This window comes from Bubalus bubalis, chromosome 17 (assembly GCF_019923935.1).
Source record: "Bubalus bubalis isolate 160015118507 breed Murrah chromosome 17, NDDB_SH_1, whole genome shotgun sequence".
In the NCBI taxonomy this organism is placed as follows: Eukaryota; Metazoa; Chordata; class Mammalia; order Artiodactyla; family Bovidae; genus Bubalus; species Bubalus bubalis.
The window spans coordinates 2693472-2721393 of record NC_059173.1 but is presented as its reverse complement, the minus strand read 5'-3'; the positions used below and the strand labels follow the sequence as shown (position 1 = coordinate 2721393).

Here is a 27922-nt window from a genome sequence, read left to right as displayed (position 1 = left end):
AGAAGATTCCTGAGAGTCCCTTGGACTGCAAGGGGATCCAACCAGTCCATTCTAAAGGAGATCAGTCCTGGGTATTCTTTGGAAGGAATGATGCTAAAGCTGAAACTCCAATACTTTGGCCACCTCATGCGAAGAGTTCATTGGATAAGACTCTGACGCTGGGAGGGATTGGGGGCAGGAGGAGAAGGGGATGACAAGAGGATGAGATAGCTGGATGGCATCACTGGCTCGATGTTTGTGTTTGAGTGAACTCTAGGAGTTGGTGATGGACAGGGAGGCCTGGCGTGCTGCAATTCATGGGGTCGCAAAGAGTCGGACATGACTGAGTGACTGAACTGAACTGAAATTTAACATCTTTCCGTGTCCTATTTGTCTTTTCATCCTGTTCATGGGGTTCTCAAGGCAAGAATACTGAAGTGGTTTGCCATTCCCTTCTCCAGTGGACCACGTTTTGTCAGAACTCTCCACCATGACCTGTCCATCTTGGGTAGCCCTACATGGCATGGTCCTACAAGGCATGGCTCACAGTTTCATTGAGTTAGACAAGGCTGTGGTCCATGTGATAGATTGGTTAGTTTTTTGTGACTGTGGTTTTTTCAGTCTGTCTGCCCTCTGATGGAGAAAGATAAGAGGCTTATGGAAGCTTCCTGATGGGAGAGACTGACTGAGGGGGAAATTGGGTCTTGTTCTGATGGATGAAATGAGATGTGATGGTTGGATGGCATCACCTACTCAATGGACATGAGTTTAAATAAACTCCAGGAGTTGGTAGACAGGGAGGCCTGGCGTGCTTGCAGCCCAGGGGGTCACAAAGGGTGGGACACGACTGAGCAACTGAACTGAACTGAACTTTAACATAATTGGGATCACAACGTAGGTGCAGTCTTGCTACCATTTTTTTCTTGAAACACTATGTCCTGGACATCCTTTCAGTTAAGACCACACAGATCTACGTTTTAATGCCTGAAATAGTATTTCACAGCATGGAGGTACCGCTATTTAATTATCCTTAACACAGTTTAGAGTTTTTCAGTATTACAAGCAATGTTCCAAGGACCGGTTCTTTGGGAATTATCCAAGCATGCATTTACTGCAGGCTCACCATGTGCCACGCACTTTACTCGGGGTTGGGGGTTAAACAAAACAGACAGCTAAAAATAGTTTTGAGTGATGGAAAGGGGGTATTTTCTTTTTCCAAGAGGACAAGACAGGCCGAAGATCGGTCTCCACATCAACCCAGGAGGCCAAGCAGTCCCCCGGGTGTCTCCCCAGCAGTGAAAGGGGCCCCAGCACACGTCGGTGCTGGCGAGGAAGATGTGGGTGCCCTTTTCAGGAAAAAGGGTCTGATTGTTGCGGGTCAGCAGCGAGGAGTCGCTCCACATACACCACGCGCCGGGCGCTGGGCGCGGAGCCCTACGCGGAGCGCACGTCCGGCGGGGCGGGGCCGAGCGGCGCGCGACCCTCAGCGCGCTCGGGGAGGTAAGGACCGGGGCGGCCTCTCTGGCCCCCACTCCCGCGGGCTCTATGACACCGCACTGGCTCGCGGGACGGGGCGGGGCGGGCTGAGGAGGAGGAGGAAACCAATTCACGTTGTAAATCTCGCGGTGAGCCCCGCGCGGAACTCTCGTGAGAAACAGGAAATACCGCGCTTGCGCACTGCTGTAGCTCCTGGTGGTTGTGGCCGGTCTGCCGGCGACTGTGAGGCGGGGAACTGCTCCTGCGGAGGCCGTTGAGTCCCCCGCAACTCGCCACCATGAGCAGCACCCTAGCTAAGATCGCGGAGATCGAAGCCGAGGTAACGGACGCTCGAACGCTGCGTCCTAGCCTTCCTCTGAAGCGGCGTTGCTCCCGCCTGAGCTCCCGTCAGACGTGCCAGGCCCGGGGCCGCGTTGCCGGCCTCCCCTCAGCCTCGGCTCGCTCTTCTTGACTCCCCTCAGCCCGGGCCCGCGCTCCGTACTTTTGCACCTTACTTGGCGCCCCCTCCCAGCATTCGGCTTCTGTCTGAACTTTCAGTTTTCTCTTTTCTTTTCTGTGAGCAGCACGGAATCCTATCTCCTCACTTTAGCCCTGTCTTGCTCACAAACCTCAGTATCTCTCTTCGCACCCCTTCTTCCCTAGTCTCTGCTTTGGTGACCCCCTTTCCCAGAGTGTTGCTCCCGGGAATAGGATCTGGAAGTAAATTGTCACCTGTGGTAGGTTTGATTCCACCTGGATTGGTGTGTGGTTCTTCTGTCTGAAGGGCTCAGAGTTCTTTAAAATCGATTGGGGTACACGGGGTACAAGCCGCTGTAAAGGGTTCAGCAGTTGAGTTGTAGTCTAATCTGTGAACGCTGATTGTAATGATTTTGGTCGCATTTCTTCTCTGGGCCTCAGTTGTTTGCTCTGTAATGGGGCGAATTGACTGGGTGATGGAGAGAATGAATTTTTACTCTTTCAAAGTCTGACTTAAAATGGGTATAGTGACGTTAGTAGGACTTAGAAGAAAACATCCTTCTCAGAGCTGGGGGAGCATTCATTCTGGATGTTTTACCTTGTAGGAACTGCTTCTGATTTATGGCTGTGATTCCTCCCTAATAGATGGCTCGGACTCAGAAGAACAAGGCCACAGCACACCACCTAGGGTTGCTTAAGGCTCGTCTTGCTAAGCTTCGCAGGGAGCTCATTACTCCAAAAGGTGGTGGTGGTGGAGGACCAGGAGAAGGTTTGTGTTGCGGTTTCTCTTTTCCTTTTGTGTGTGTGTAATTTCTATGAAAGTAGTAAAGGCATATGGTAAAAACTAGTTTAGAAATGTCTATCAAAGTAGATTTATGTTTTCTAAGCTTAAATTCTTGAATTGTGTTTATTTTTATTCTATTGATTTCTGGGTTTGTGTGGGGTTTTTTTTTTTTTTGGCCATACAATGTTGCTTGTGGGATTTTAGTTCCCCTATCAGGGATTGACCTGGGCCTTGGCAGCGAAAGTGCAGAGTTGTAACCACTGGGCTGCCAGGGAATTCCCAATTCTGCTGATTTCAAAGGTTAATGAATGTTCTCTCTAAGTGAACTAGGGTTTTGTTTCTGTATATCCTGTCCTGATCCAAAATAGATTTATGTTGGCTCAGTGAAATATATAAATAAAGAGTCGACAAGATAAAGGAAGTTACTGCAAAGGGAAGTGAAGGTAGGAAGAATAAGTTGAAGCCAAGAGAAAGTTGGTATGAAAAGTAATGTCACAAGGTCTGTGCACTTCTAGAGAAGGGCCACAGATTTGGCTTTGAATTTGTTTGCAACTAATTGTAAGAAAAGAAAACTCTTGCTAGTCACACAGTTCCCAGGGTTTGTAGGGAAAAAAAAAAGTTTTTTAGATCAATTATTGTATAATATTTGGGCCCTAAATACTGTGTATAGGTATATAACAACAGTTAGAGGTATAAAGTTTTTCCATCAAACAATCCATTAAATACTGTGAATTGCCATGGGGGAATTTTGTGTGCTTGAGTTCTACCCTAGAGATAAAACTGTTAAAAGTTGGAGAAATAGGTTTTAGAGGGGTAGGCGACCAGAATGTAAAAGGAATTGCTTGAGTCTCAATGCTCCCAGGATAACATTCTTCTTTTTATGTTTATTGGTATTTTAGGATTTGATGTTGCCAAGACGGGTGATGCTCGAATTGGGTTTGTGGGTTTTCCGTCTGTGGGGAAGTCAACGCTGCTCAGTAACCTGGCAGGGGTATATTCCGAGGTGGCAGCCTACGAGTTCACCACCCTGACCACTGTGCCTGGTGTCATCAGATACAAAGGTGCTAAGATCCAGGTAAGTTAGGCCTGCAGGCCAAGAACTGGAAGAAGTCAGTTCTTCCATTCATTAAAAAAGAACTTATTTGGAACTTTCTGTATGCCAAGCCTCGTATTTGATCTACCAGAACCTCTTTGGCTAGCAGGGGAGACAGAGAAGACCAGTGCATACAAATAAAAATATCGTTTGTAAAAACACAGAGAAAGGAAGGACTCCTTTTTCTACCTGAGGATGGGGTGAGGGAAGGTCTGCTAAGACAGAAAAAGCTTTACATAGAAAGTGACAGTAAGATGGGTTTTGATGTTTATTAGAATTTTATCAGCTGGAGAATATAAAGGGCAATTTCAGACAGCTGTAATGGGAAACAGCCTGCATTTTGAGCTTAGCTGTGGATAGGAAGTAGTAGAAACTGAATTTGTAAAGGTAGATTGGAGCTGAATTATGAAGGATCTTATGTGCCTGTCAAGGAAGTTGAATTTTATCTTGTACATAGCTGGGAGCCATTAGAAACTTCTTAATAAAGAATAACATGATCAGACCCTTTTTAGAAGGTAATTCTTATCTGTGAGGCTTAATGAAGTTGTTGTCTTCAAAAGTTCTCAGATAGATGATAGATTTAGGGCTCCCTAATGAGGAGTCCACTTGGGTATGAAAGATATGCGTAAAATATGATGTAACACTTTCTTTTTGGCTCTGCAGCTAAGAAGGTAAGGTGCTGAATTTCATGACATTTGAATATAGGCTAGAGGGTCCCAAACCCTTAGTGTCTCAGTAGGTTCATACCCTCAGTGTCTTAGTAATTATTTCCTGACAACTTTTCTGTTTCTAGTAATTTTTTGTGGTGCTCCAGGCCAAGAGAAGTAACCTGTTCCTTTAATAGTTAGAGCCAAACAATTATTTATGATCTTATAGCTACATTTACTGTAGCTGTAAGTAAATAACAATGTTATTTACTAATGGGATATGGACACTGTTAGGTACCATGTAACTTCTCAGACTTTGGAGTCAGATTAAATACTGCCAGATTTGTTTCTTTTTCCACCCTTATTTTTGTGTGTTGCTTAATTTTTGCCATAGTAATATCTGAAAAATCCAACTTTCCAAAGATTTGGATCTGTTATTGTTGAAATCAGTGTAGTAGAATCTAATGGTGAAATTGTGAGCTTCTTGGATCTAGTAGGTTGATAGATACTGAGAATTGCTGTTTGTCTTGAAAATCAGAATGCCCCCAGTGCCTTGGCAGAACATTTAAAAACTCTTTAGTGTAGGCATTTGTTTTCCCTCTAAACAGTGAGTTACAGAGTGAGTTGTGAAGTGCATTTGTATTTCCTTATTACAGAGTCTGAAGTAAGGAGGGACCAGTGTCCTGGTGGTATTTTCAGTGACTTTTTCTTTCTGGTTAGGTTCCATTAGAACACATGCCTTTCTAGGACTCCATGCCAATGTATATAATAAGAATGAGGACACTTGGGCATATCTGGACCACTGCTTAATTTCATCGGGTTTCCAAATCTTATTGATAGTCAGTTTTGTCAGTTCAGAGAGTAACCTCTTTCCTGAAGAGATGTTATGGCACCTCTTGGTATAACCCCTCTCTTTTCTTGTCTTTTCTTCAAAACCTTTATTTATTTCAGTCTCTTTTGACCTTTTCAGGTTTTTTTCTTCCTTTTTTTCATGGTGCTTTCTTTTCCATCTGTGCCCTCTGCCTGTTTTTCCTTCCCTTTCAACTTTCTCCAGAAACCAAGTTAAGTAGGCATACTAGTAGGTGTGTTTAACTGGATTAAAATGATTGCCCTCAAAATGCTTTTTTAAAGGCTCTTTTGTGGCAGAGGATTCATTATCTGTGATTCTCTGGGGAATGGTATACAAAATTAGAACCATCTAATAATTATAAGGAGATTGATTTCTGGTTTTTGTTGTTGTTGCTGTTGTTAGGAAGATCTTTTTTAACAATAAAGGTGCCTAGAAATGGAATAGTACCTCGAGGTAATTAGTTACTGTGTCTGGAGATGTTCAAGTAGTAGCTGAACCACCAACTAACCAATTAACCAGTGATGTTAGAAGAAAACTGATGTTTCACATAGTCAGAGATTGGCCTGCAAAGTGGATGTACAGTGCTTTAAAAATTATGGGGCTTATGTTTCACCTTGCCAGAGTCCCTAGGACTCTTGTTGTCATATATATGTGTGTGTGTGTGTGTTGTGTATGTATATATATGAACATGCACATATATCTGCTTTAACTTCTAAGGGCATTCGAATTTAAAGTAGGTTAGCATACAGTTCTTAAAATCTACATTTATGTGATTTGAAGATATATTTTTTTCTTTTCTCAATTCTTAGTTGTAATCTGAAATTCATATATGTAAAGGATGGCCTGTTTTTATTGGGTGAAATTTAGTTGCCTCATTTTAATAGTTCAGTGTAATTTAAAATATTTAAATAGTTTAATGTAATTTTAAATATTTCCCTCTCAAGAAAAGCTTAAGTTAACTTGCTTTTATGTGTGTTGGGGCCTCAATAAATTTCTCTACCATGTTCACCTGCCACAGTTAGAAAGCTCTTGCTCTTTTTTTCTCAGTTTAATATTAAAGGAAATATTATTTTATTTATTGCACTGTGCCAGGTCTTAGTTGCAGAAGGCAGAATCTAGTTCCCTGACCAGGGATTGAACCTAGGCCCCCTGAATTATTGGGAGTGTAGTCTTTGCCCCTGGATCACCAGGGAGGTCCCCAGGCTTATCTTATATTTTTCCTGCCCCAGCCCTGCAATGAACCACTTCTGAAGGAGCTGTTCCTCCCTTTTGTTGGAGACAGGTACTTAGAAATCAAGATCTGGTATGCTCACTAGTCCCAGTTTTAGAGGAGGTGATGTTATTTATTATGTAGTGAGGAATAGGGAGGAGCTTTTGAGCAGGTTCTTGAATGGAAAAGTTGAACTCTAAACACCTCCCGAGTTTGTTCTTTTTCCTTGTGGTTTATTTAATGTGAAGTATATTTCTGTAATATCAGATATGCTGATATATAATATCAAAGGATAGTTGTTTTTTTTCCCTTTGGCCATGCTGCACAGCTTGTAGGATCTTAGTTTCTAGACCTGGGATGAAACCCAGGCCCTCGGCATTCAAAGTGGAGAGTCTTAACCACTAGACTGCAAGGGAATTCCCCAGCAAAGACTAGTTTTAAATGATGTTTTGATAAGCTGCAACTATATCCCTGTCTGTTCATGTAGATAATTCAGTATTGGCCATTCAGTACCATGGCCCTTGGTATTTTCAGGTTTTACATATGCTCGTAACAGACTCTTAAGAGCTTGTAACTGTAGTTTATGAATTTGAATCATGAGTGCTACAGATTTGGTTTTGATGTTCTTATCATTAGGTACATACACTGTGACTTATGTGAAGTTTTACTTTATTGCATTTCCCGGGCAATTGAGTGGTTATTTTCAACTGAAGACACATATCAGAGTCACCCTTGGAGCCTTTTGAAATACAGATCAGTATCTGAATCCTACTTTGGCTCTTGCAAAGTAGAATTTGCAGGGATAGGGCTTAAATATCTGCATTCTGAATTGTTTTATAGGCGATTCTTATGTGCTTGCTTAAGAATGGCTGCAGAAATTTTTGTGAATTGGAGGATTTGCAAAGGTCTCAGGATTTATCACTTGTGAATATCGTGATCCAGTTATTATCTATAGTAAAGAATTTGTGTGGAGGCTCAACTTTCTGGAAAGTGGGAAAATATTGAAAGATACTAAGGTAGAATTATGGATTTGTGTCCCCAAGATGTGGATTAAAATCTGATTTATTTGGACTGTGACTTTGGGCAAACCACTTAACCTCTCTGAACCTCAACTAATATCCTTATTCACAGACTTGCTAGGTATTTTGAGTGAGATAAAGTATGTAAGAAGCTTGCAGCTGGTATTTAGTAAAAGTAAGATTTACACATTCACTTACAAGGAAGGTTGGATTTAGATCTCCTGAATTTTGAATACTTAAATCATTCTGTTTAATCTGTTGAGATTTATAACCAACTTTTCCTTTTCTCTCCTTAATCTTGCAGCTTCTGGATCTCCCAGGTATCATTGAGGGTGCCAAGGATGGGAAAGGTAGAGGCCGTCAAGTCATTGCAGGTGAGTGTTCTGGGGCCACCGTCCTGGTATATCATCTCTTCACTGAGTGCTGTTCCTTTAGGGACTGTGGAGCTTGGAGTTGGCACCACAGTGAAGGGAGTAGTTTTACCTGACTTCTCACTGGAGCAAAATGTTGGAACTTGAAGGTATTCAGAGAACAGCCCAGACCCCCATTTGAAGGGAAAGGAAGGACAGGAGAAGTGAAGCGCTTTGATACAATGTTGCCCTGTTGTGACAGATTCAGAGCTAGACCTCAGGTTTCCTGACTCCCACTCATGCCTTTTCTTCTTTTTTTTTTTCATTTAAAGTAAAATTTTATACAAATTAAAAAAAAAATAAAGTAAAATGTTATAAAAGGCTAATCATAGGGGAATTCTTTGGTGGCCCAGTGGTTAGAGCTCCATGCTTTCACTGCTTAGGGAGTGGATTCAATCCTTGGTCAAGGACCACAAGCCACATGATGCAACCTTTAAAAAAAAAAAAAAAGACTAATCATAAATCGCACTAATCTGCTACTCCATCTGTTTTCATCTCTACTGTCATTCCCCATTGGCAAGTACTGTCAAGTCTTCAACTGTTTCTTCTACTTCATATTTTAAAATGTTATGCTTATATTACTGTTTCATGGTTAATTAATTTTAAATACCATCTATTGGTTTCATGTTATGGTAGGAAATTAGCTCTCTCGTACTCCATATCTCTTCTATTTTTTCAAATATATTTTCAAATATATTTTTTCAGGTTATAATTTTTAGTTAACTCATCAGTCATGGTTTATGTTATTATGTAATGACTGTGTAACTTATTCAGTGCTGAGATAAGTACTGTATTATGACTTGATTTCTTTAATCTTGAAATCTGCTTTTTAAATTTGTTTTTCATTGAGTTAATAATTGGTTCTTATTTTGTTTACTTTTCTGTTTGCTAATAGTTTTCAAATGCTCCAGTAGATCAAATGCCTATCAATCAGTATTTTTCTAGATATTTGAATACAGTGGCTATTGAGGACTTTGTGTGCCTGGTGCAATTGAGTTATGGAATTTTAAATTTTATCATTTTAATTTAAATTTGAATAGCCCCAGGTGGCTAGTGGAGTCTGTGTTGGACAGTGTAGCTCCAGATTTTTTATTTTTATAGATACATTTATTTATTTCTTGAAAGTGAAAGTGAAGTTGCTCAGTTGTGTCCGACTCTTTGCGACCCCATGGACTGTAGCCCACCAGGTTCCTCTGTCCATGGGATTTCCCAGGCAAAAATACTGGAGTGGGTTGCCATTTCCTTCTCCAGCTCCAGATTTTTTGCATGGCTGAGATTGTGTATGGGATCCCCTATTTCTTAGAGTTGTTGTCTTACCTTTTTTGGGTTATTTTCAGGTTTTGCTGAAGTACATTATTTAGAAACTTAACGAAAAAGAGTGAATGATAGGTAAATTGTTCTTGTTTTTTCATGTTTGAAAGTATTTTTATTCCACCCTTACATTAAAGTAATAATTTAGCTATTTATAGAATTATAGGTTTGAAGTCATTCATGGATGACTATTAGGAACTTGCTAAATGAAAAGAGTCGGGCACAAAAGACTACATTTTGTATGATTCCATTTATAGAAAATTCTTAAAAATGCAACTTAACCTATGGTGACAGAGCAGTGGGTGACTGGGAATTGAAAGGGAGAGATTGCAAAGGGGTACAAGGGAACTTTTGGAGATGATGGAAATGTTCTGAATCTCAGTTGCTATGGTGGTTACATAGGTGTATACATTTGTCATCAAATTGTATGCTTAACATGGGTACTATTTATTTTTTATAAATTATAGCTCAAGAAAGTTGACAAAAAAATAAGCGAACTGGATAACTTTATTCTTTTAAATCTTTCTTAACTTTTTCAGGGATTCAGGTTATTACCTGGTTTGTATCTTCATTCCAAATTATTTTTCTGCTAGTGTATCTAGAATGCTAGTATATCTAGATCTAGACACATCTCTCGATGCACTAACAGAAAACAAAGCATACATTGCAGAGTGACTCTGGCATAAATCTTTGGAAACCTTAACTTCATGTGTGTGTGTATATGTATGCGTGCTAAGTCACTTCAGTTGTGTCCGACTCTTTGTGACGCTATGGACTGTAGCCCGCTAGGCTCTTCTGTCCATAGGATTTTTCAGGCAAGAATACTGGAGTGGGTTGCCATTTCCTCCTTCAGGGGACCTTCCCTACCCAGGGATCGAACTTGGTCTCTTACATCTCCTGCATTTGCAGGTCTTTAATGATCTTTGAAAAAGATTTTTTTATTTTCAATTCTTCAGTGGCCAGAACGTGTAACTTGATCTTGATTGTTCTGGATGTCCTGAAACCCTTGGGACATAAGAAGATAATTGAAAATGAGCTGGAAGGCTTTGGCATTCGCTTGAACAGCAAACCCCCCAACATTGGCTTTAAGAAGAAGGATAAAGGAGGCATTAATCTCACAGCCACTGTAAGTGAAGAAAGTATATGGGGTAGGTTGTTGAAGGGACTGGGGTGGAGAGTGGATTGTGGTATGTGGACACTGACATTTGGAAATTGCTTGGCTTCTCCAGAGCTAATTGAAGTCCTACAATGACATTGTAATGACTGACAGAGTAGGACAAGAGTCCATCTCAGACTACTTTTGTGGCTTTATTTCCTCTTTGGGGTGGTATGGAACTAAAGCTTATGCTTGCATGAAGTAGATGGCTGCTTATATCATCTATTTTCATTTACTCAACACAGATTTATAGAGCACCTCCCATGGGCCACCATTGTTTAGGCTTTCAGTGGAAATGGAAGTTCAGTCAGTTCAGTCGCTCAGTCGTGTCCAACTCTTTGCGACCCCATGAATCACAGCATGCCAGGCCTCCCTGTCCATCACCAACTCCCGGAATCCACCCAAACCCATGTCCATTGAGTCGGTGATGCCATCCAGCCATCTCATCCTCTGTCGTCCCCTTCTCCTCCTGCCCTCAATCTTTCCCAGCATCAGGGTCTTCAAATGAGTCAGTTCTTCACATCAGGTCTCCAAAGTATTGGAGTTTCAGCTTGAGCATCAGTCCTTCCAATGAACACCCGGGACTGATCTCCTTTAGGATGGACTGGTTGGATCTCCTTGCAGTCCAAGGGACTCTCATGAGTCTTCACTAGACAGACCTTTGTTGGCAAAGTAATGTCTCTGCTTTTTAATATGTTGTCTAGGTTGGTCATAACTTTCCTTCCAAGGAGTAAGCGTCTTTTAATTTCATGGCTGCAATCACCATCTGCAGTGATTTTGGAGCCCAGAGAAATAAAGTCAGCCACTGTTTCCCATCCATTTGCCATGAAGTGATGGGACCGGATGTCATGATCTTCGTTTTCTGAATGTTGAGCTTTAAGCCAACTTTTTTACTCTCCTCTTTCACTTTCATCTAGAAGTTCTTTAGTTCTTCACTTTCTGCCATGAGGGTGGTGGTATCTGCATACCTGAGGTTATTGATATTTCTCCCGGCAATCTTGATTCCAGCTTGTGCTTCCTCCAGCCCAGCGTTTCTCATAATGTACTCTGCATATAAGTTAAATAAGCAGGGTGACAATATACAGCCTTGACGTACTCCTTTTCCTATTTGGAAATGGAAGAGGGGGCAAAAATTCCTGGCTTTATATTCGAATGGGTAAGTAGCAAACAAAATTAATGAGTGATTATAGTATATTATGAGTCTGAGTGCTACCTGCTGCACTATTACAGTATATTATGTTAGGGTAAACTAAGGACAGAAGTTAACTAGGGAAAGAGGATGGAGAGTGTTGGTGGAAGGGTTGTGGTTCTAAGTAGGTTGATCAGAGAAATCTTCACTGAGGTGACAAGAAGGAGTGAACCAAATGAATATCTTGAGGAAGGGCATTTCATGTAGAGGGAACATCCAAGTGCCAGACAGGTAGGGCTTGCCTTTGCTTGTTTGAAGACCAGCAGGATGAGCAAGTAGAAGAGTAGTAAGAAACGAAGTCATGGCATAGGGTCATACATACATTTACTTTGCAGAAGATGGTTGGGTTCCAGCCTGTGGAATAAAATTGATTCAGGTTTTAATGGAATCAGTCTGGCTGTTTGTTGAAAACAGACTGAAATGGGTTAAGAACAGACACACAGAACCCATTTAAGAGGTTATTACAATAATCTAGGCAAGAGGTGATTGTTTCTTAGATCAGAGTTGTAATAGTGGAGGAGATGTGGAGTAGTTATTGTGGAAAGATCTTGGAAATAGTTGGTGGGAATTACAGCTAAACTGGATGTGGGTTGTGAGAGAAAGAGGTGATGGTGAGTTTTTGTTATGAGCTAGAAAACGGACTCTCGTGACTAAAATGGTAGGGTTTAAGTGCAGAATAGATTTGGAAGGGAGGGGAAGATCAGATATTGAGTTTAAGATGCCAGTAACACTCAAGTTAGGTATCCAAATATTACTGTCAAATAGGCATTTGATCGGAGAAGGCAATGGCACCCCACTCCAGTACTCCTGCCTAGAAGATCCCATGGACGGAGGAGCCTGGTGGGCTGCAGTCCATGGGGTCGCTGAGGGTCAGTCATGACTGAGCGACTTGACTTGCACTTTTCACTTTCATGCATTGGAGAAGGAAATGGCAACCCACTCCAGCGTTCTTGCCTGGAGAATCCCAGGGACGGGGGAGCCTGGTGGGCTGCCGTCTATGGGGTCACACAGAGTCGGAAACGACTGAAGTGACTTAGCAGTAGCAGTAGGCATTTGATGAAAGATCTTGCTGCAGGTATAAATTTATTGGTTATCAATTTTAAAGCCATGAGCTTAGCTGAGATCACTTAGCTGAGGAAGGGAGTATAAATAGAAAAGAGTTCCAAGGATTGAGCTTTGTGATACCTTCTTCCACCCTCTCACAATGATTAGAGGCCAGGAGATGGGAAGAATCAGCAAATGAAACTTCTCAGTCAAGAAAGAAAATCAGAAAAGTTTAGAATCCTGAAAGCCAATTAAAGTGTTTCAGATTAGTTCCACCAAATGCTCCTTCTAAGTCATATAATTGAGGATTGAGAATTTCCTATAACATCTAATATTCTAGAGGTCCAAATTATTTGACTGGCATAGACTTAAGCTGTCCTGCCCCAAAGATCTTTCCTATTATCTTCTCATAATGTTTGAGTTGGAGCCTTCTTTCTGTATTTTTGCTATGGCTGCTGTAGTAAAGTACTATAGAGTGGGTGGTGTAAACAGCAGAAATATAATTCTCTTAATTCTGGAGCCTGGATATTTGACATCAAGATGTGAGCCGTACTGGTTTCTTCTGAGGCCTCTGTCTTTGGCTTATAAATGGCTGTCTTTTCCTGTGTTTTCATATGATCCTCCCTCTGTGTGTCTGTGTTCCAGTCTTGTAAGGGGGGACATGAGTCATATTGGATTAGGGCCCACCCATATGACATTTTAATTACCTCTTTAGATTTTAAGTATTTCCTACCCAAAGCCTGTCTTATCTAGGATAACGGTCTTTAGAAATAAATTTGCACTTTATCTAGAATTATCTGGGTATGTCAACAGATACTTTTAGGAGATTTTTTTTTTTTTTGCTCTCTGACCAGTTGTTGTCTTCTGTGCCCATTCAGTGCCCTCAGAGTGAGCTGGATGCTGAAACTGTGAAGAGCATTCTGGCTGAGTACAAAATCCATAATGCTGATGTGACTCTGCGTAGTGATGCCACAGCAGATGACCTCATTGATGTGGTGGAAGGAAACAGGTACTGACCAAATGGTGCCTGAGTTTGAATTTGAAGCCTTGTAAATGGAAGCAGCTTTGGATTGTGAATCTGGCAGACAGCAGTTCTAACTCCACTTGTGCTCTTATTAGTAATAGTGGGCCTTGCTTTCTTGATAAAATGAAGGGTTGTTCTTGATTGCTAACATCCTTCTTTGCTCTGAAGTTTGATGATTATCAAATTGCTTGTTTCAGTTACTTGCTATAAACTAGACTATCCCCTAAGCTCTGTGTTGTATGATGGTTCAAGAGAGTAGGTTCTCAGTCTGCTCGCACAGAATTAATCCATCTGAGAAATTCTATAGGCTGTTCTGCAGAACTTAGAGCAGACTGGGATGTATCTGTTCTCTAAGAGTACATAACTGAGATCTTACATAACATGAGACATTACTATTTGAAATTAAGTAATAATTGAAACTACTGTTAAGTTATTTCTGGCATTCTGAAGACAGACAAAAACTGGTGCTTTGAGTTACATGTTTTATAAGTGAGGCAACTGAAGCCTGCGAAGTTGTAGCTGGCCTAATTATTAGTAACCTTAGCTGCCCTATTGATTGGACACTTAGGATTGTGACATTGCTAGATGTTGTGTTTAAATTTTTTTTTTTAATTCTTGAAGTTATTATAGTATTAGAAGTGTTTTACATTCTTACAGTTCATAAAACAACTGGGAAATTAACTCTGAGATCGCCTAGGGACACATGTCTAGAAAGTGACAGAGCTGGGAATACATTCTGTGTGACTCTAAAGCTTATATTATTTACACTGCAGCATGCTTTCTCAGTAGTTAGTTGCATGACTAGGGACTGTGGCTTGAGTTCCGTTACTTCTTAACTGATAATTCACTTTTTGCATGTTCTACCTTATTTTGGTAGGAAACATTTTGTTTTTTTTGGCTGACTTTCTCATGATTCCAGTTTAGAGTCTCTGATTTTGAGTCCTGGGTGAGGGGCTGTTGAATCAGACTGACAGTCTTGTCCACAGCTCCAGACTAACATACTGTTTTTCTATTTCTGTAGAGTCTATATCCCCTGTATCTATGTGTTAAATAAGATTGATCAGATTTCCATTGAGGAGTTGGATATTATCTATAAGGTGCCTCACTGTGTACCCATCTCTGCCCATCACCGCTGGAATTTTGATGACCTGTTGGAAAAGATCTGGGACTATCTGAAACTAGTGAGGATGTAAGTCTTAGTGGAGAGGGTGTTATTACTGTAGGACTTACAGCAGACTGTCCAAAAATAATACCTGCTAGAGCTCATTAACATAATCTGTTTTTGGAGATAAAAATAAATTAATTCCTATCATCTGCAAGGCCATATTGAGGGCACCTTCTCCCTCAAGATAGAGGTTATCCATGTCTGGTCTCTGGGTTGATGGAGGGTTGAGTTGTGTTCACACATGAAGCATTCTAAGAAGTAAGCAGCCTCTGCTCCCTCTGTGTTCTAGTTACACCAAACCCAAGGGCCAGTTGCCCGATTATACGTCCCCAGTGGTGTTGCCTTACTCCAGGACCACAGTGGAGGATTTCTGCATGAAGATTCACAAAAATCTTATCAAAGAATTTAAATAGTAAGTATGATGGCATGTGGTGCCTTCTTTTCCCTGTGAGCTACTGATTCTTCTAATGAGTAATTCTTAGGATAGTGTTATAGAAATTCATTCAGTTCAGTCGCTCAGTTGTGTCTGACTCTTTGCGACCCCATGAATCGCAGCATGCCAGGCCTCCCTGTTATAGAAATTAGGCATCAGGAAATGCTTGCTTGGTTAGAACCTTGCAATGTCTTCTTAAATGCTAAATCAAAACAGAAAGTGACACCATGCCAACTTGGAGCAGGAAGAGCCCTAAACACCTTTTCAAGTTGGGAGGACTGACAATACAAATTGCTCTGAGGTTCTCTTGTTAATTCATTTTCCTCTTGGCAAACACAAAATGTTAATTCTTCCTGCCAGCATCATATTGGGCTTCACTGGGTACTGAGCCCCACCTAAACCTTTTGGATAAGCAAATACTCTCTTGATAGAGTTTTCCTAGTATGGCTAAGGAAGGATATCCTACGTTTCTTACCAGTAACCACTGATGGTTCATAGGCCCAATGAAAACTAGTATTCTGTAACTGACATTGCATTTGTAGGAATCAATTTCCAATCAGTTATTTCAGGGTATTTCTCTGTAACAAGTCTGTGCTTTCTCCTTTTATTTTTAAATTAGTCTTGTCATACTTCTCATTTGTATTTTTTTCCTTGACTTTCATAAATTGGCTCTGGAGCATGGGGAACCACATAACTTTCAAGTCTTCCATGTTTTATGTGAAGGCTCCAGTGTGCCACACTTCAGGGGAAGCTAAAGCCTTTGGGCTTTGACTGGGGATTGGGAACCTTGTCTGTTGCAGGCCTTTGACTCTTAAGAACTGGAATGCTAACTCTAAACAGAAAGTGACACCTAGGTAGCTAGAAGCTAGGTGATTATTTACACTGAATGTTCTTTTTTTCCTTCCATACAGTGCTCTGGTGTGGGGTCTGTCTGTGAAACACAATCCTCAAAAAGTGGGTAAAGACCATACGTTGGAGGACGAGGATGTCATTCAGATTGTGAAGAAGTGATGCCATCCCCTTCCCCATCTGCTGGGCCAACCCTAGCAGCTTTCTCCACGATCAAACACCTGACTCCAAGCCCCTCCTGGGTTTGACAGGCACTGGATCAGGATACAGGGAGGGAGATGGAAGTACCCTAATTGGAACTTCACTTGTCTTAACTTGGTGTCACCTTGTATGTTGAGCTGCATAAAGGACCTGGTAGGCCAGCTGCTATGTACAGTTCGTGTGTCATTGTCAGAATTTGTTTTGAGATGGATTGAATGAGGATGGTTATGTACAGTGAGGCAGCTGCAGAAGAGGTCCTTGGGAGCTTGGTCTTGAATGTGAAATGGATAAAAATATGACCGCAGCATTTCACCTGGTGGTTAGTCATGAGAATGCTTCCAACTGGATGTGGTCCTTTCAGTCCTTTCAAGGGGTCTTTCTCTAATGATACTGGAGAAAGGAAGGACTTGATGTAAGTTAAGTGATTATTCCCTGCAAGTCTAGCCCACTTGGGAGATGGTGGTTCAGTAAAATACTCCGGCCAGACACATCGGGCTTTGAGTGGCAAGCCCACCTTTAATTAGCTGTGGAACTCTGCATGAATTACTTGATCTCTGTGTCAGTTTTCTCATGTAACATGGAGATGGTAATAACACCTTCTAGAATGGAGATTCTTAGTATTAAGAGATGGTACTTGTAAAATGCTTATTAGCACAGTGTCTGATATGTAAGTACTTGGTGAATGTTGGCTGTTGTTTTCACTGGTTCCTCTCCTTTAGTTAGAGCACAGCTGTGTATCGGTGTTGGGCTGAGTATTGAGCTGAACTGTGCTGCCAGCTGCATGCCACTGTCTCCTTTGCCATAACCCAGCCCTTCTTGACTTCAGGACTTCCCATGGCAGTCCTGGCCCCAACCACATAACCTGGATGAAAGCATGGAGGTAGCCCAGTGCAAGTGAGGCAACCAGTCTGATCAGAGCAGGTTTGTGGGTACACCTGTGTGTTTGTATGGAGGTGGGAGGGAGGGTAGGTTATAAGAAGTAATGGGGTCAGGATTGCTAGAGAGGGTACTAAGGACATCATTAAAGGTTAATAAGGGAATTTAAAGGGGTTTTCTTGATAGTGGAAAATTGACTGGCAAAAATCTGTGTGTTGGAGTGATTAGTGAGAATTTGGGAGACAGAGGGTGTGGGCATACAGGAGGAGAGACCTAAACCTGGCAACTGGCCTGCTCTTTGCAGAGAGGAGTCAAAGATTATATAATTATGGATTGCATGGATGATAGAGAAGGGTGGTCCATGAGAAAGTCAGCAAGGGAAACAGATTTACAGGAAGACAGAGTTTGATTTTAGATGAGGTGAACTAGAGCTTCTAGCAGGTTGTGAGCAGTGAGGATGTGGGAGTATCCACATATTCAGCCTTTTCCAGGAGTTGTTTCTCTTGTTATCTTAGTGACAGTTGTTTCCCTCTCATATCTTCCTAGAGCTTGGGCTTAACACTGTCCCCACACCCAGGAGATAAGCCTCTCAGGCCTGGTATCCTAGTCACTTTGGAGGGTGTAGATCTTGATATCACTGGTACATTCATGATAGAGGTCTACTCTGGCTTTTCAGAGAGACACTGGCTTTCTGAGATATGGGATTTCCAGCAAGGTTTACTTTCCAGGCAGAGCTTATATTGGGTTTTGAGGAATCCTCAAATTCACTTTCATTGGGCAATGAAATGCCAGAATGTTGAGAAAGATGTTGAAATCTAGGTTCATTTCAAGGCTTCAGGATATGCTTTGAATGGGCTTTGCTTCCATCCTTCCACACCTTCCCCTTCCCCCATCAGTGGCCCCCTGGTGTTTGAGGAGAGCATTACCCTACCTCCTTTCTGAGCTCAGACTTGGGAGTTCTGGGAGAGGTACAGTTTTGTGTTTGGAATGCTGCCTGGGGTAGGGCCACCAAGGAGGGTTATTCCTACAGGGCAAAGCTTTCTCTTCCTGAACTCCATGACTAGGGTTGTCTGACTGTCACAACATGGCTTGAATTTCCATTTTTCTTTCTGAATGCCTTTAGCTGTGTTTCAGTTCAGTTCAGCTCATTTGTGTCTGACTCCTTGCAACCCCATGGACTGTAGCACGCCAGGCTTCCTTGTCCATCACCAACTCCTGCAGCCTACTCAAACTCAAGTCCATTGCGTTGGTGATGCCATCCAACCATCTCATCCTCTGTCATCCCCTTCTCCTCCCACCTTCAATCTTCCCCAGCATCAGGGTCTTTTCCAGTGAGTCGGTTCTTGTCATCAGGTGGCCAAAAGTATTAAGCTGTGTTTAATAGCAGACAATAACTTAACTGGCTGAAATGGAAGAAAACTTGGTCTCTCACATAAGTTGTCTGGAGCTCAGATGGGCTAGCTGGTGGGTCACTGAAGATCCAAATTCTTTCCATGATGCCATCCTGTTCACTGCTTTGCTGGGTAAATGGCTCCCTTCACAGTCGAAGAATATCTTTATAGCCTTGAGCTTTATACCAGTATCTAGAGGATGCTAAAGAGGGCTGAGTCTTAATTTTTGGTGAAGCCATTTCCCAGAAGCTGCATAGCCAATTCCTCTTTGTGTCTCATACCCATTCTTGAACCAGCTGTTAGTAAAGGGAGTAGAATATTGAAGAGCCTGTTTACTCCAGTATGTTATCTTCATTCCTGGAGTTTATCCCTTTCATTTATAGGCCAGTGGACCTGACTTTCTTTCTACCTTATAACAGGCTGTCTTAAAATCTCCTATAAGAAGACCTGGCTGTACTTTCCCATAAAAAAAAAAAATTTAGCTTTTTTTTTTTTCATTGTGCCTCATAGCACACAGGATCTTAGTTGCCTGACAAGGAATTGAACCCAGGGCCCCTGCACTGGGAGTGTAGAGTTTTAACCACTGGACCACCATGGAAGTTCCTGTCCTTTCCCATTTTCCCCCTTACTTCTCACTATTACTAATTTTCAAAGTACTGGTTGCTCAACTGCTTTCTTAGGGGTGGAGGCAATGTTCTTTCCTACCTGACCCCTCAACTTCCACGAAATTCTCTGTGGCCCTCTGCTGTTTTACTTTGAGGAGGCTTTGCACATCCTTCCAGCTTTGATTGCTTCTAAGCTTGTCTCATGCCTGCTAGACTCCCCAGAGTTGCTCCCTGTAAGAGGGCTTATTAGCTGAGACATCATGTCATCATGCTCTCCTTACTCCATAGCTGGCTCTTAGTTTCTGAAGACTGTATTCACTTCCTTTTTTGCCTCTACTTCCATTCACCAAAATAGCTTTAAGATCTATGCATTTAGCTTCTGCTGTGCTATTCTTAGCAACATTCCTTTATTTTCTTCTGATTCCATCTCACCAGCTACTGGCTTTGCCCTTTGCTTGGTGCCTACATTTGTTCATGTCTGTCGTATTCGCTTCTAGCCTAAAAAGGAATTTCTCACTAGCAGCTTCAAACCAACCCTCCCCACTTTACACCTAGGACTGTTGGTTCAATATGAAAGGAAGTGAAAGGACACACAAGATGGAATTGGATCCAGGTTTCTGTTCTGCCACTGTTGCTTGAGACTGTTTTCCAGATTTTTTGTTTATGAAACAAAGCATTTGTGAGAATTCTAAACAGGGCTTATTTCTGAAGTTGATTCACTCAGGTCCCACTGCAGGGAGGGAGGGGTGAAGCTGAAGTACTATGAAGAGGCAGACCTCATACTCAATCCATAAAGCCAGGTTTTGTTGAAAAGCGACTTGCTATTTGTTCTTGGAAGTATAGGGCAGGGTGGGCAGCTCCAGGTTTATAGGCTGCACCCCTAACTCTTAGGCTGTTTTTTTAACCTTTCAGTCAAAATCCAGTCATCTTGCTAACTTCACTTGTGCCGAATCAGAATGGTCTCATTATTTGAGCCTCTACTATGAAGTCAAACTAGAGTTGAGGGCCCTAAATGGATAAGAACTGAGAAATCGGCTGAGTTAAGTCGAGGAGCGTGAGATTTGTCACCTCAGATTGAGAGGAATAAAAAACCTTCAGTCAGGAAAGGGGACTCAAAGCCATCGTTATTCTGGTAGAATCCTTTTCCCCAGTGTTGTGCATGTAGTTACGGTACACAGAATAACGGAACGGAGGAGTAAGAACACAGAAGAAGTTAACACAGGCACCAGAGTCTTGAGGGAAGTTCTATATGGAAAAAATTCTGGAATGAATCAGAATACTAAGGCTCCATTTTTCCCTATTGGGGACTCTGACTTGGAGAACAGGAAGCCAACCGTTGACTTTTGCCCCAGTAAACGTGACAAAGGACCATATACCTGATTACCCAATAAATTATTTTCTCTAGTTGGGTTTTATAAATTACACATTATCACCTGATATTAGCCATAAGACTACCTATAGGGTCAGCTCAGTCTAAACTTGTCCATTGGGGTCATTAGGCTCAAGAAAGAGGGCCATGGCTTCCTCCTCCCAGTCAGAGTTCAGGTCCATGTCTTACAGAAAAAACTCAAGGTAATTTTCCTCAAGAACCTACTGAAGAGGCAGGGATTCAGGAAGAAGAAAACACAACAGTGGCATTCACTTCATTCACACACTTAGCATATGCAACTTTAATCAACCAAAAGAAAAAGCCCCAACTGTACAAGTGAAAAAAAAATCCAAAATGTTGACACAGGCTTACCTAATACCAGCTACTTTTATGTACAGCTGTATAATTTCAAAAAAGCTATCCTATATGTATGTACAAAAGTTGTTTATACACAGGTCTGTACATAAGGGTCTATACATTTATTTCCTTAGAACCCTTAAGGTGCCACCTCTTGGTGAAGACACCAACACTTCATTCACATATCTTACAAAAAAAGACTTTCTAGGACTGACACTACTTCATCCTGTATTCAAACCATGTAGACTCCACTGACTGGTTAAGTTCCTTCCATCATAACGCAGACGACACCAGATGCCTGGGTGCCCCTAAACAGCTTCACACAAGAATGCTACAAAGTAAAAGCCGTAAACCAACGTGAGATGAGGAAGCCGAGTCCTGACCAGGGTGCCGCCACAGGTCCAGGCTCTGGTGAGCGGGTGAGCCCCGCCTGCCCTGCTCACTGGCGGTACTCCAGTTCATCTACACTGATGACTTTGGTGGGCATGGAGGGCAGGGGCTGCTGTAGCACATCTGAGCCAAACCATTTGGCGAGGCCCACAGGGGAGCTGCTCCTCTGGCTGGGGCGGTGCTCGAGCTGGGAGTGCACATGCGGCAGGCCTGACCGGCTGGGCACATTCTGAGGAGTCGTCTGAACGCTGACAGCAGCTGCCTGGGAACCAGAGCCTGGAGGATGAAGAACTGTGGAGATACGAAGGAAGGTTCTCATTCAGAGCACAAGGAGGGGAAGTAGTTCTCCACTAGGCCGTGCTTCACTGTGCACGAAACTACGAATAGTTCTTAACAAGGTGATTAATTCTAGGCTTCTTTTGGAAACTCCTTTCCAAAATGCCAGAACAGTACCTTGGAAAGCTGAACTATTCAGAAGCCATTTGTACTGACAGTCCATCTTAGGTGACACACCCCCTACTCCCCATGACAAGCAGAAGCAACGACCCAAGCCAGGGAGAGTATCTACTCTCGGCACTCCCTATGCTGAATCTGTCAGAAGGATTCTCAGCCTCTTCTCCAAAGAGGCAAACATACCCCCCCCCCCCCAAAAAAAGCCAGGGTACACCTGGCTTTCCAACTGTCTTCACACGAATTCCCAATCCAATCTTGCTAGGATGTATTAGTAAATAGTGTCATTTTATCCCCTTCACTGGAAATTGGTTCAAAAACTCCTAATCCTTAGCTCATCTGGTCCTCTCCTGAACCTACCTGAGCGCTGCAGCTGCTGCTGCATCATTGCCAGATGCAGAGGTGTCCCAGGACGAGGGTTTAGGAGAGGGTGACTAGTGGCAGGTAAAGGGTAAAAGGGTTGACTCAGGATTGGGCCAGACAGTCCCTGTAAATGGGTCAGGTCCATCCCAGGGGGAAGCACACCTATTGGGCAGAAAGAAGAAACATCAGAAATAATGTACCTGAAAATTTTCAAGCTTGACTATACAGTTTTGCTGATCTGAAAGTTCCTTAAGAATGAAGACTGCTCAAGCTAGGTTCCTAATCTTTCAGTGGACTAAGGAATAGATCAGATTGGACCCAATGGAATCTTTCTAGGGATAAGACCCTCCAATGGTACAGCACTTCATCAGTTCTAGCAACTCATGCTAGAGTTAGAAACTCACCAGCTTGGAGCAAACTTGGAAGATGCTGTGGATGTACTCCCTGGGCCAGCATCCTTTGGACCAACCCCGGGTGAAGCTGGTGAGCGGGCCGAACGATGGGGACGTGGGGGACCAGGGGGACTTGGTGGACAGGGCGGAGAAAAGGTGTTCCTGGAACGGGGGATGCCAGGGTGGGTGTCTTCCTCCCCGTTGCTTTAGGTCGATAATCTTGTTCTTTGGTGTAACGGGTGGTCTGGGACAGTGGGGTGGAACAGGAAAACCGCTGCAGGGTTGACAATTTGGGATTTGTGGTGGGAGAAGAGTCCCGATCAGCACTGGGCACAGAGCTGGATGACAGGAGGTTCTCTGTAAGGATCCAGACAGAATGTTTTGGTATTCACAAACCTTTTTGTCCTCCTGATGAACCAGTAACTCATTTGTTAGAAAGCTCACAATCCTTATTTGATCCCCTCAACATATTTAGAGGACTGCATTGTGGGGCCCACTGTTTTGTCTTATGAACTGGCCTAGTCAAGGTCATGGGTAGTTAGGGACAGACCCTGGAGTAGATCCCAGGTTTTCCAGTCTTCCAACACCTTGCTGGAAGAGTTTATTTTTGCTACACTCTCAAAATCCAAAGACTCTGAAGTTGTAAATGAGATAACTTTAAAAAAATAAAAAGGATCCATCTTTGTTCTTCCCAATCCAAGAACAGCTATGGGCAAGCAAGCCTGGCATGTCAGGTCTGGTGGCCTGACTTGGTCGGGCACTTGGCTCCGTCCATAGTTAGGGCTGTGCTCTGGCTCTGTGTGGGAGCTGCTCCTGTCCTAGTCGGGTGCTTGGGATTAACTTGCTTTTCAGCCTAAGGGTAAAAGTGAGTAAACTTACGCAAATTCATCACAACAGAAAGCCTACAGAGCAATTATTGTCTGGGTGAAGGACTCTGAACTGCCTTTTAATAGGACCAACAGGATTTCCTTCCTTTCCCCAGAAGCTTTCTCAGAGGCAGAAAGCTCTTAGACCAATACCTAGACCTATGTAAACCTCACTTATTAGAATCTGTTTCACTATGTCCTTAATCTGAGCTGTGCAGCCCCTAAAAACCTCTTACATTTTCCACATATTTCTGAAAGCCTCACACACCTCCTATATGCGTCACTCACTGCACAGATCTTACTGGGTAATTAGTCTCCAGACTGGAGAGAACCTTTCAGAAATAAAACTGGTTGAACTTTTATTAATTTGCCAAATAAATGTACTCATAATTCAAGCCTAAATAAGGATCCTGAATGCTTGTTCTTCCTAATGCCAGCACTCAAGGCACTATTAGACTGGTCAGAATTTCAAGTGGCTAAGTGACTATGAGCTGGTCCACTCCTCCTGTTAGACCCAGAACTGAGGTCCGGAGCAGCAGGGGCCTTGCCCAAGGCTTTGCGCGCTGGCGCACACATTGCTGGTGCTCTACCACACACTCAACGGCTCTGAAGTACCTTCACTGGGCTTCTGGGTGTCCTCTTTACCGTCACCAAGAGCTGCTTTTCCAGAGGCTGGCTCCTCCTTGCTTTTCTCTTTGCTCTCATACATCTTACGAATCACTGAGGTAGGAGTGAAGGAAGGAGAAAGCTGTAGAGGAAAACAGTAGTCACACATTCTTTAATTGCCTCTCCCTAATCAAGTGGCCAAACTACTGAAGCTGAAGAGTCCCCTTTCACAGCACGTGGCAGAGGCCAACTCCAACGTTCTGGCCTCTAGCTGCTGGAAGAAGAGCATCAGGATGGGCTGAACAGGCAGCGTCCCCAATGTGCCATCCCTTACTCGCAGTTCACTTTAGTCAAAACCAAGACGCAGCTAGCACACAGCTAGTTAAAGCACAGAAAGTTCTACCTGCCTCTGCAGCCTCTGCTCCAGCCATTCCCCAGGTCAGAGTTAGGCTGGGAAGGGGGAAAAACATGGCCCGGAGAAAACCCTGCAAGAGCAGGCCCCCTCTCCTAAGCTGGGAAAGGACATTTCGGATGCAACCACAGAACCTAGACTTCTCTGTCCTCTTAATGTTTCCCACCCTAACTTGGCTACCAGAAAACTCAAGTAGCTTCCTGACGGTCTCCTCCGCACCAGCACTCACCATTTGGGGTCACTTGTTCCCACCTCTTTACCGCCCGTTTTTACACTGACGTTTTTACTGTGCATGCAACTTTTCTCATTAAACAACCCTGTATCCTTGATGACAGGAGACAGGGCATGAGTTAAGCACAGAAAAGCTCCTAGATCCTGCCTTCAAGGTGCTTGGTGCAAAGACCACTTGGGGTACAGAATAATAGTCTTTTACCCTCATCTTATCAGCCCTGAATAGGTGATAAAGGTCTGTGGGGTGAGTGAAACCTAAAAAAATAAATAATGCTGGTTCATGAGTCAGTTGTAAAGCTTGACTTGTCACTGCAAATGAGCAAGCCACTCTGTCCCAGCCTTAACTCTGAGACCTGAATCTAAATTTGTGGACTCACACCATGGTTTACTGGACTCCCCATGCTCTAGCTCCCATCACCCATCTTCCTCACCTCCCATCCTTCACGTTCATCCCTCTTCTGCTCCCCACTCCAGTGATCATTCATCGGAACATACCACACCACCCTGTATGCCCTGGCCCTGACTCTTCTGTCTGCTGGAACACACTTTCCCCAACATGGGGACTTCACTAGAACGTAGAATCCTAAGAGACTACATCCTGAAAGGGGAGGCCCTAATCAACAGGCAGGTGTAAACGTCTATTACATCACTGACTCCTGTGGAAGGCGCTCAAGGAGAATTTGGGGTACCTAGTGACGCAGGAGCAACCAAGCAGGGAGAAGCCTAGGAGTCATTCATAAGGGCAGAGGTCACTGACCATGCTTGTGATGGAGGCGGCTGGGGCAGGGGAAGAGGAATTCCCTCGGTGCACGGGTGCTGGTGACTTGGTCACTCGCTGTTGCCTGTAAACAAAAACCAGTTATCCGTGTGAGTCCCTAGCTGCTCAAACTCCAAGTTTAAACTGCATAAAACTCAAGGCCAGCCCAGGAAACATCCCATTTCCTTTCTTCAATTTCCCAAGCATTTAATAAGTGTCTAACATGCGCAAAACTATATGCCAAGTTCTGAGGAGAGACAAAAGCTTAATGACACATAGTCCTGGGTCTTGTAAGAGCTGTCATCTAATGAGGGAGATACTAATCTAGGGCAAACATGGCACGTCAAGGGTACCAGCAGAGTACAATGGGAAAGCGAGGGGCAGAGGGGACAGGTACAGGGATGTGGGAAGGTCTTGGGAATGTAGGGTTATCCAGGGCAGATGTGTAGTTTGTTGCTGACTATGCCAGTGAGGCAGGCTGGAGAGGGCCTGCATTCTGTAGGGCAGGCTGTGTTCTGGAGGGCAGGGAGCAGCACCAAGTACTACAGTCCCTGGCACAGAACTGAGGCTCTGAGAGACACCAGGTCAAGTCAGACAGGGCACCAAGACTGAGCTCCTTTCAGGACCCAGTCACCCGGAGCATTCCCTGCCACTCTGGGTCTGCACACAGGGCTGGCCCCGGGCCTCCCAAATAAAGTTTAAAAGAGCAGACTTCCTTCTCTCCCCAGACTTTCTACTTATTCTCTCTTGGAAGAAAACAGGAAAGAGTTGATGACCACATAGGCTGAGAGAAGAATGAATTACATGAGCTCACTGGCTAATCAAAGCTTCACTGCATTTCAGTGATGTCAGACCTTGTACTGCAAAGGCCAAAGCCTCAGGACAGTCAATGATTCTGAAGTTCACTGATCCATAAGCAGAAGGCAACCCTAAACTCCTGGCTGCCTTCCAGTCTGTATCAGGTAAGCCCCAGTGCTGCCACACTGAGAGCAAGTAAGACAGCGAGGGGAGAGAGTATTCTGAGTGACTAAGAGGTAAAAAAAAAAGGCAAGACAAGGAGAAACCGTGTCTGTTGGGGGCCACAACTGTACACAGAGTGTACAGGCAGGGAGGGCCTACCATCTGATCCAAAAATTGACACTGTCTTGGATCTACCTGCTGGTTTCAAGTAAGTCACATTTGAAAAACCTGTTTCTGTATCTGTCAAATGCAGTTCTTTACCCCATCTACCTCACAAGAGTTGTTGCCAAGAGCAAATTAAGTTGTGGATATCTAAAGTGCTTTGAAGGTCAACAAACTGCTATGCTGTAGAGAGAGGTCCAGTGAAGGGGCTCAGCAGAGCAGCTGTGAGCTCTCTGTACAGGCTGGAGGGCTCTCACAGGGCGGGCACATTTATGCAAGAGGACAGGGTGCTTACTAGTTCCAGTGCTTTCTGAAAGTGCCAACATATGACCAGATGAAGTAAGACACTGAGGCAGCATTTTTAATAATCACATCAAAACAAGTAAATTTCAAGTACCAAATACTATATGCGGTGGGAGTACTGTGTTTAAGGATGCCCACTTTGGTGATAAAACTAAAAATATGAAAGTGGTGACTACTTTTCTTTTAGAGACTGGACAGTGGTCACTTCTGGAGAAAGGGGTATTGGGACAAGGCACAGGGATGGCTTCTGGGGAGCTGACAAGGGAGTCTGCCTTACAATAAGCTATACATTTGCTTCATGCAGTTTTCTGCCTGTTTTATTTTACAATTAAAAAAAGGACAATATTGCTACTCTTTCTTCCCCAACTTATGGTTCATTTCATTTCACTGCCTGTTGAAACTGCTGGGGAGGTTGGGAGGAGAGTGAAGTCAGGAACTATTTGATCAACAAACCTGACTCAAGGGACAGTTTGATACTCAACAAGGAGCCTGAGGGTGAGGAAGCAAGGTGGAGTTTTACGTTCCATCATTTCGTAAGTATAACTGCAAATAAGTAGCTATGCCAGCTACATCTGTAAAAACGAATCCTTTAAATGAAGAGTATAAATTAAATTATATAGGATGAAAAGCCTATGCCCCTGCAACAGAATTCAAGTATACAATTTCCTCTACTGAACACTCGGTAGGTAAGACTTGTCACCATATGTTGTACAGTGTATCAGTGTGTACAACAGAAATAATACTGTGGATAACTCATTTGCAAATCTCAAGGGTAGGATTTGAAATTTACCTGTTTCTGAATCCATCTCTGGTTCTGTCCACCTGCGGTTTGCCAAAACCAGGCTGGTAGAAGTTTGCTGCCTGCACCGCGAGGTCATGTGGCACGGCCAGCCCCTCCAAAGCTGCCTGTTGCAATTCTAGCTGGCTCATCTGCTGGACAGATGTGGCAGAATGGGAGTTAGCAGAATGACAGCCAGTGCACCTTCTACAAAGGTCTCTCTTTGATCTTTCAGAAGAGGTATGTTTTAAGCAGCAGCCAAGAGAAACTAAGATACTGCAAACCTGCCTAAACTGTGCTGCCACCTACTGAACTGGATGTTAGTGATTTATGACTT

General features: G+C 43.3%; 2 protein-coding genes across 7 annotated transcripts in view; one reads left to right on the top strand and one right to left on the bottom strand.

Annotated features, from left to right (window-relative positions):
* The first annotated feature begins 1627 nt into the window (after positions 1–1627).
* Positions 1628–16491, top strand: DRG1 (developmentally regulated GTP binding protein 1). The gene is made up of 9 exons (XM_006051016.3): positions 1628–1795; positions 2578–2701; positions 3616–3791; positions 7840–7909; positions 10213–10382; positions 13524–13654; positions 14691–14858; positions 15124–15246; positions 16179–16491. The coding sequence occupies exons 1-9, from the start codon at positions 1754–1756 to the stop codon at positions 16276–16278; spliced, it is 1104 nt and encodes a 367-aa protein (XP_006051078.1). The 5' UTR covers positions 1628–1753; the 3' UTR covers positions 16279–16491.
* Positions 16492–20831: 4340 nt separating this feature from the next.
* Positions 20832–27922, bottom strand: part of EIF4ENIF1 (eukaryotic translation initiation factor 4E nuclear import factor 1) — a 39017-nt gene continuing 31926 nt past the window's right edge. For 4 of the 6 annotated variants that reach the window (XM_025267310.2, XM_025267308.2, XM_044929914.1 and 1 more), the window contains 6 exons: positions 27598–27740; positions 25383–25467; positions 23992–24124; positions 22523–22867; positions 22116–22280; positions 20832–21596 (listed from right to left, as the gene is read on the bottom strand). In XM_025267310.2, the coding sequence (XP_025123095.2) occupies positions 21355–21596; positions 22116–22280; positions 22523–22867; positions 23992–24124; positions 25383–25467; positions 27598–27740 (1113 nt within the window). In that variant the 3' untranslated portion in view covers positions 20832–21354. The remainder of the gene's footprint in view (positions 21597–22115; positions 22281–22522; positions 22868–23991; positions 24125–25382; positions 25468–27597; positions 27741–27922) is intronic. The other 2 variants (XM_025267312.2, XM_044929915.1) reach the window with 1 other exon arrangement.

Excerpts from the sequence above, each read along its gene's own strand:
- DRG1 (XM_006051016.3), top strand. The coding sequence starts at position 1,754 with ATGAGCAGCACCCTAGCTAAGATCGCGGAGATCGAAGCCGAG. Across the intron at positions 2,702-3,615 it reads TGGTGGAGGACCAGGAGAAG|GATTTGATGTTGCCAAGACG; the intron begins GTTTGTGTTGCG and ends TTGGTATTTTAG. Across the intron at positions 7,910-10,212 it reads AGGCCGTCAAGTCATTGCAG|TGGCCAGAACGTGTAACTTG; the intron begins GTGAGTGTTCTG and ends TCAATTCTTCAG.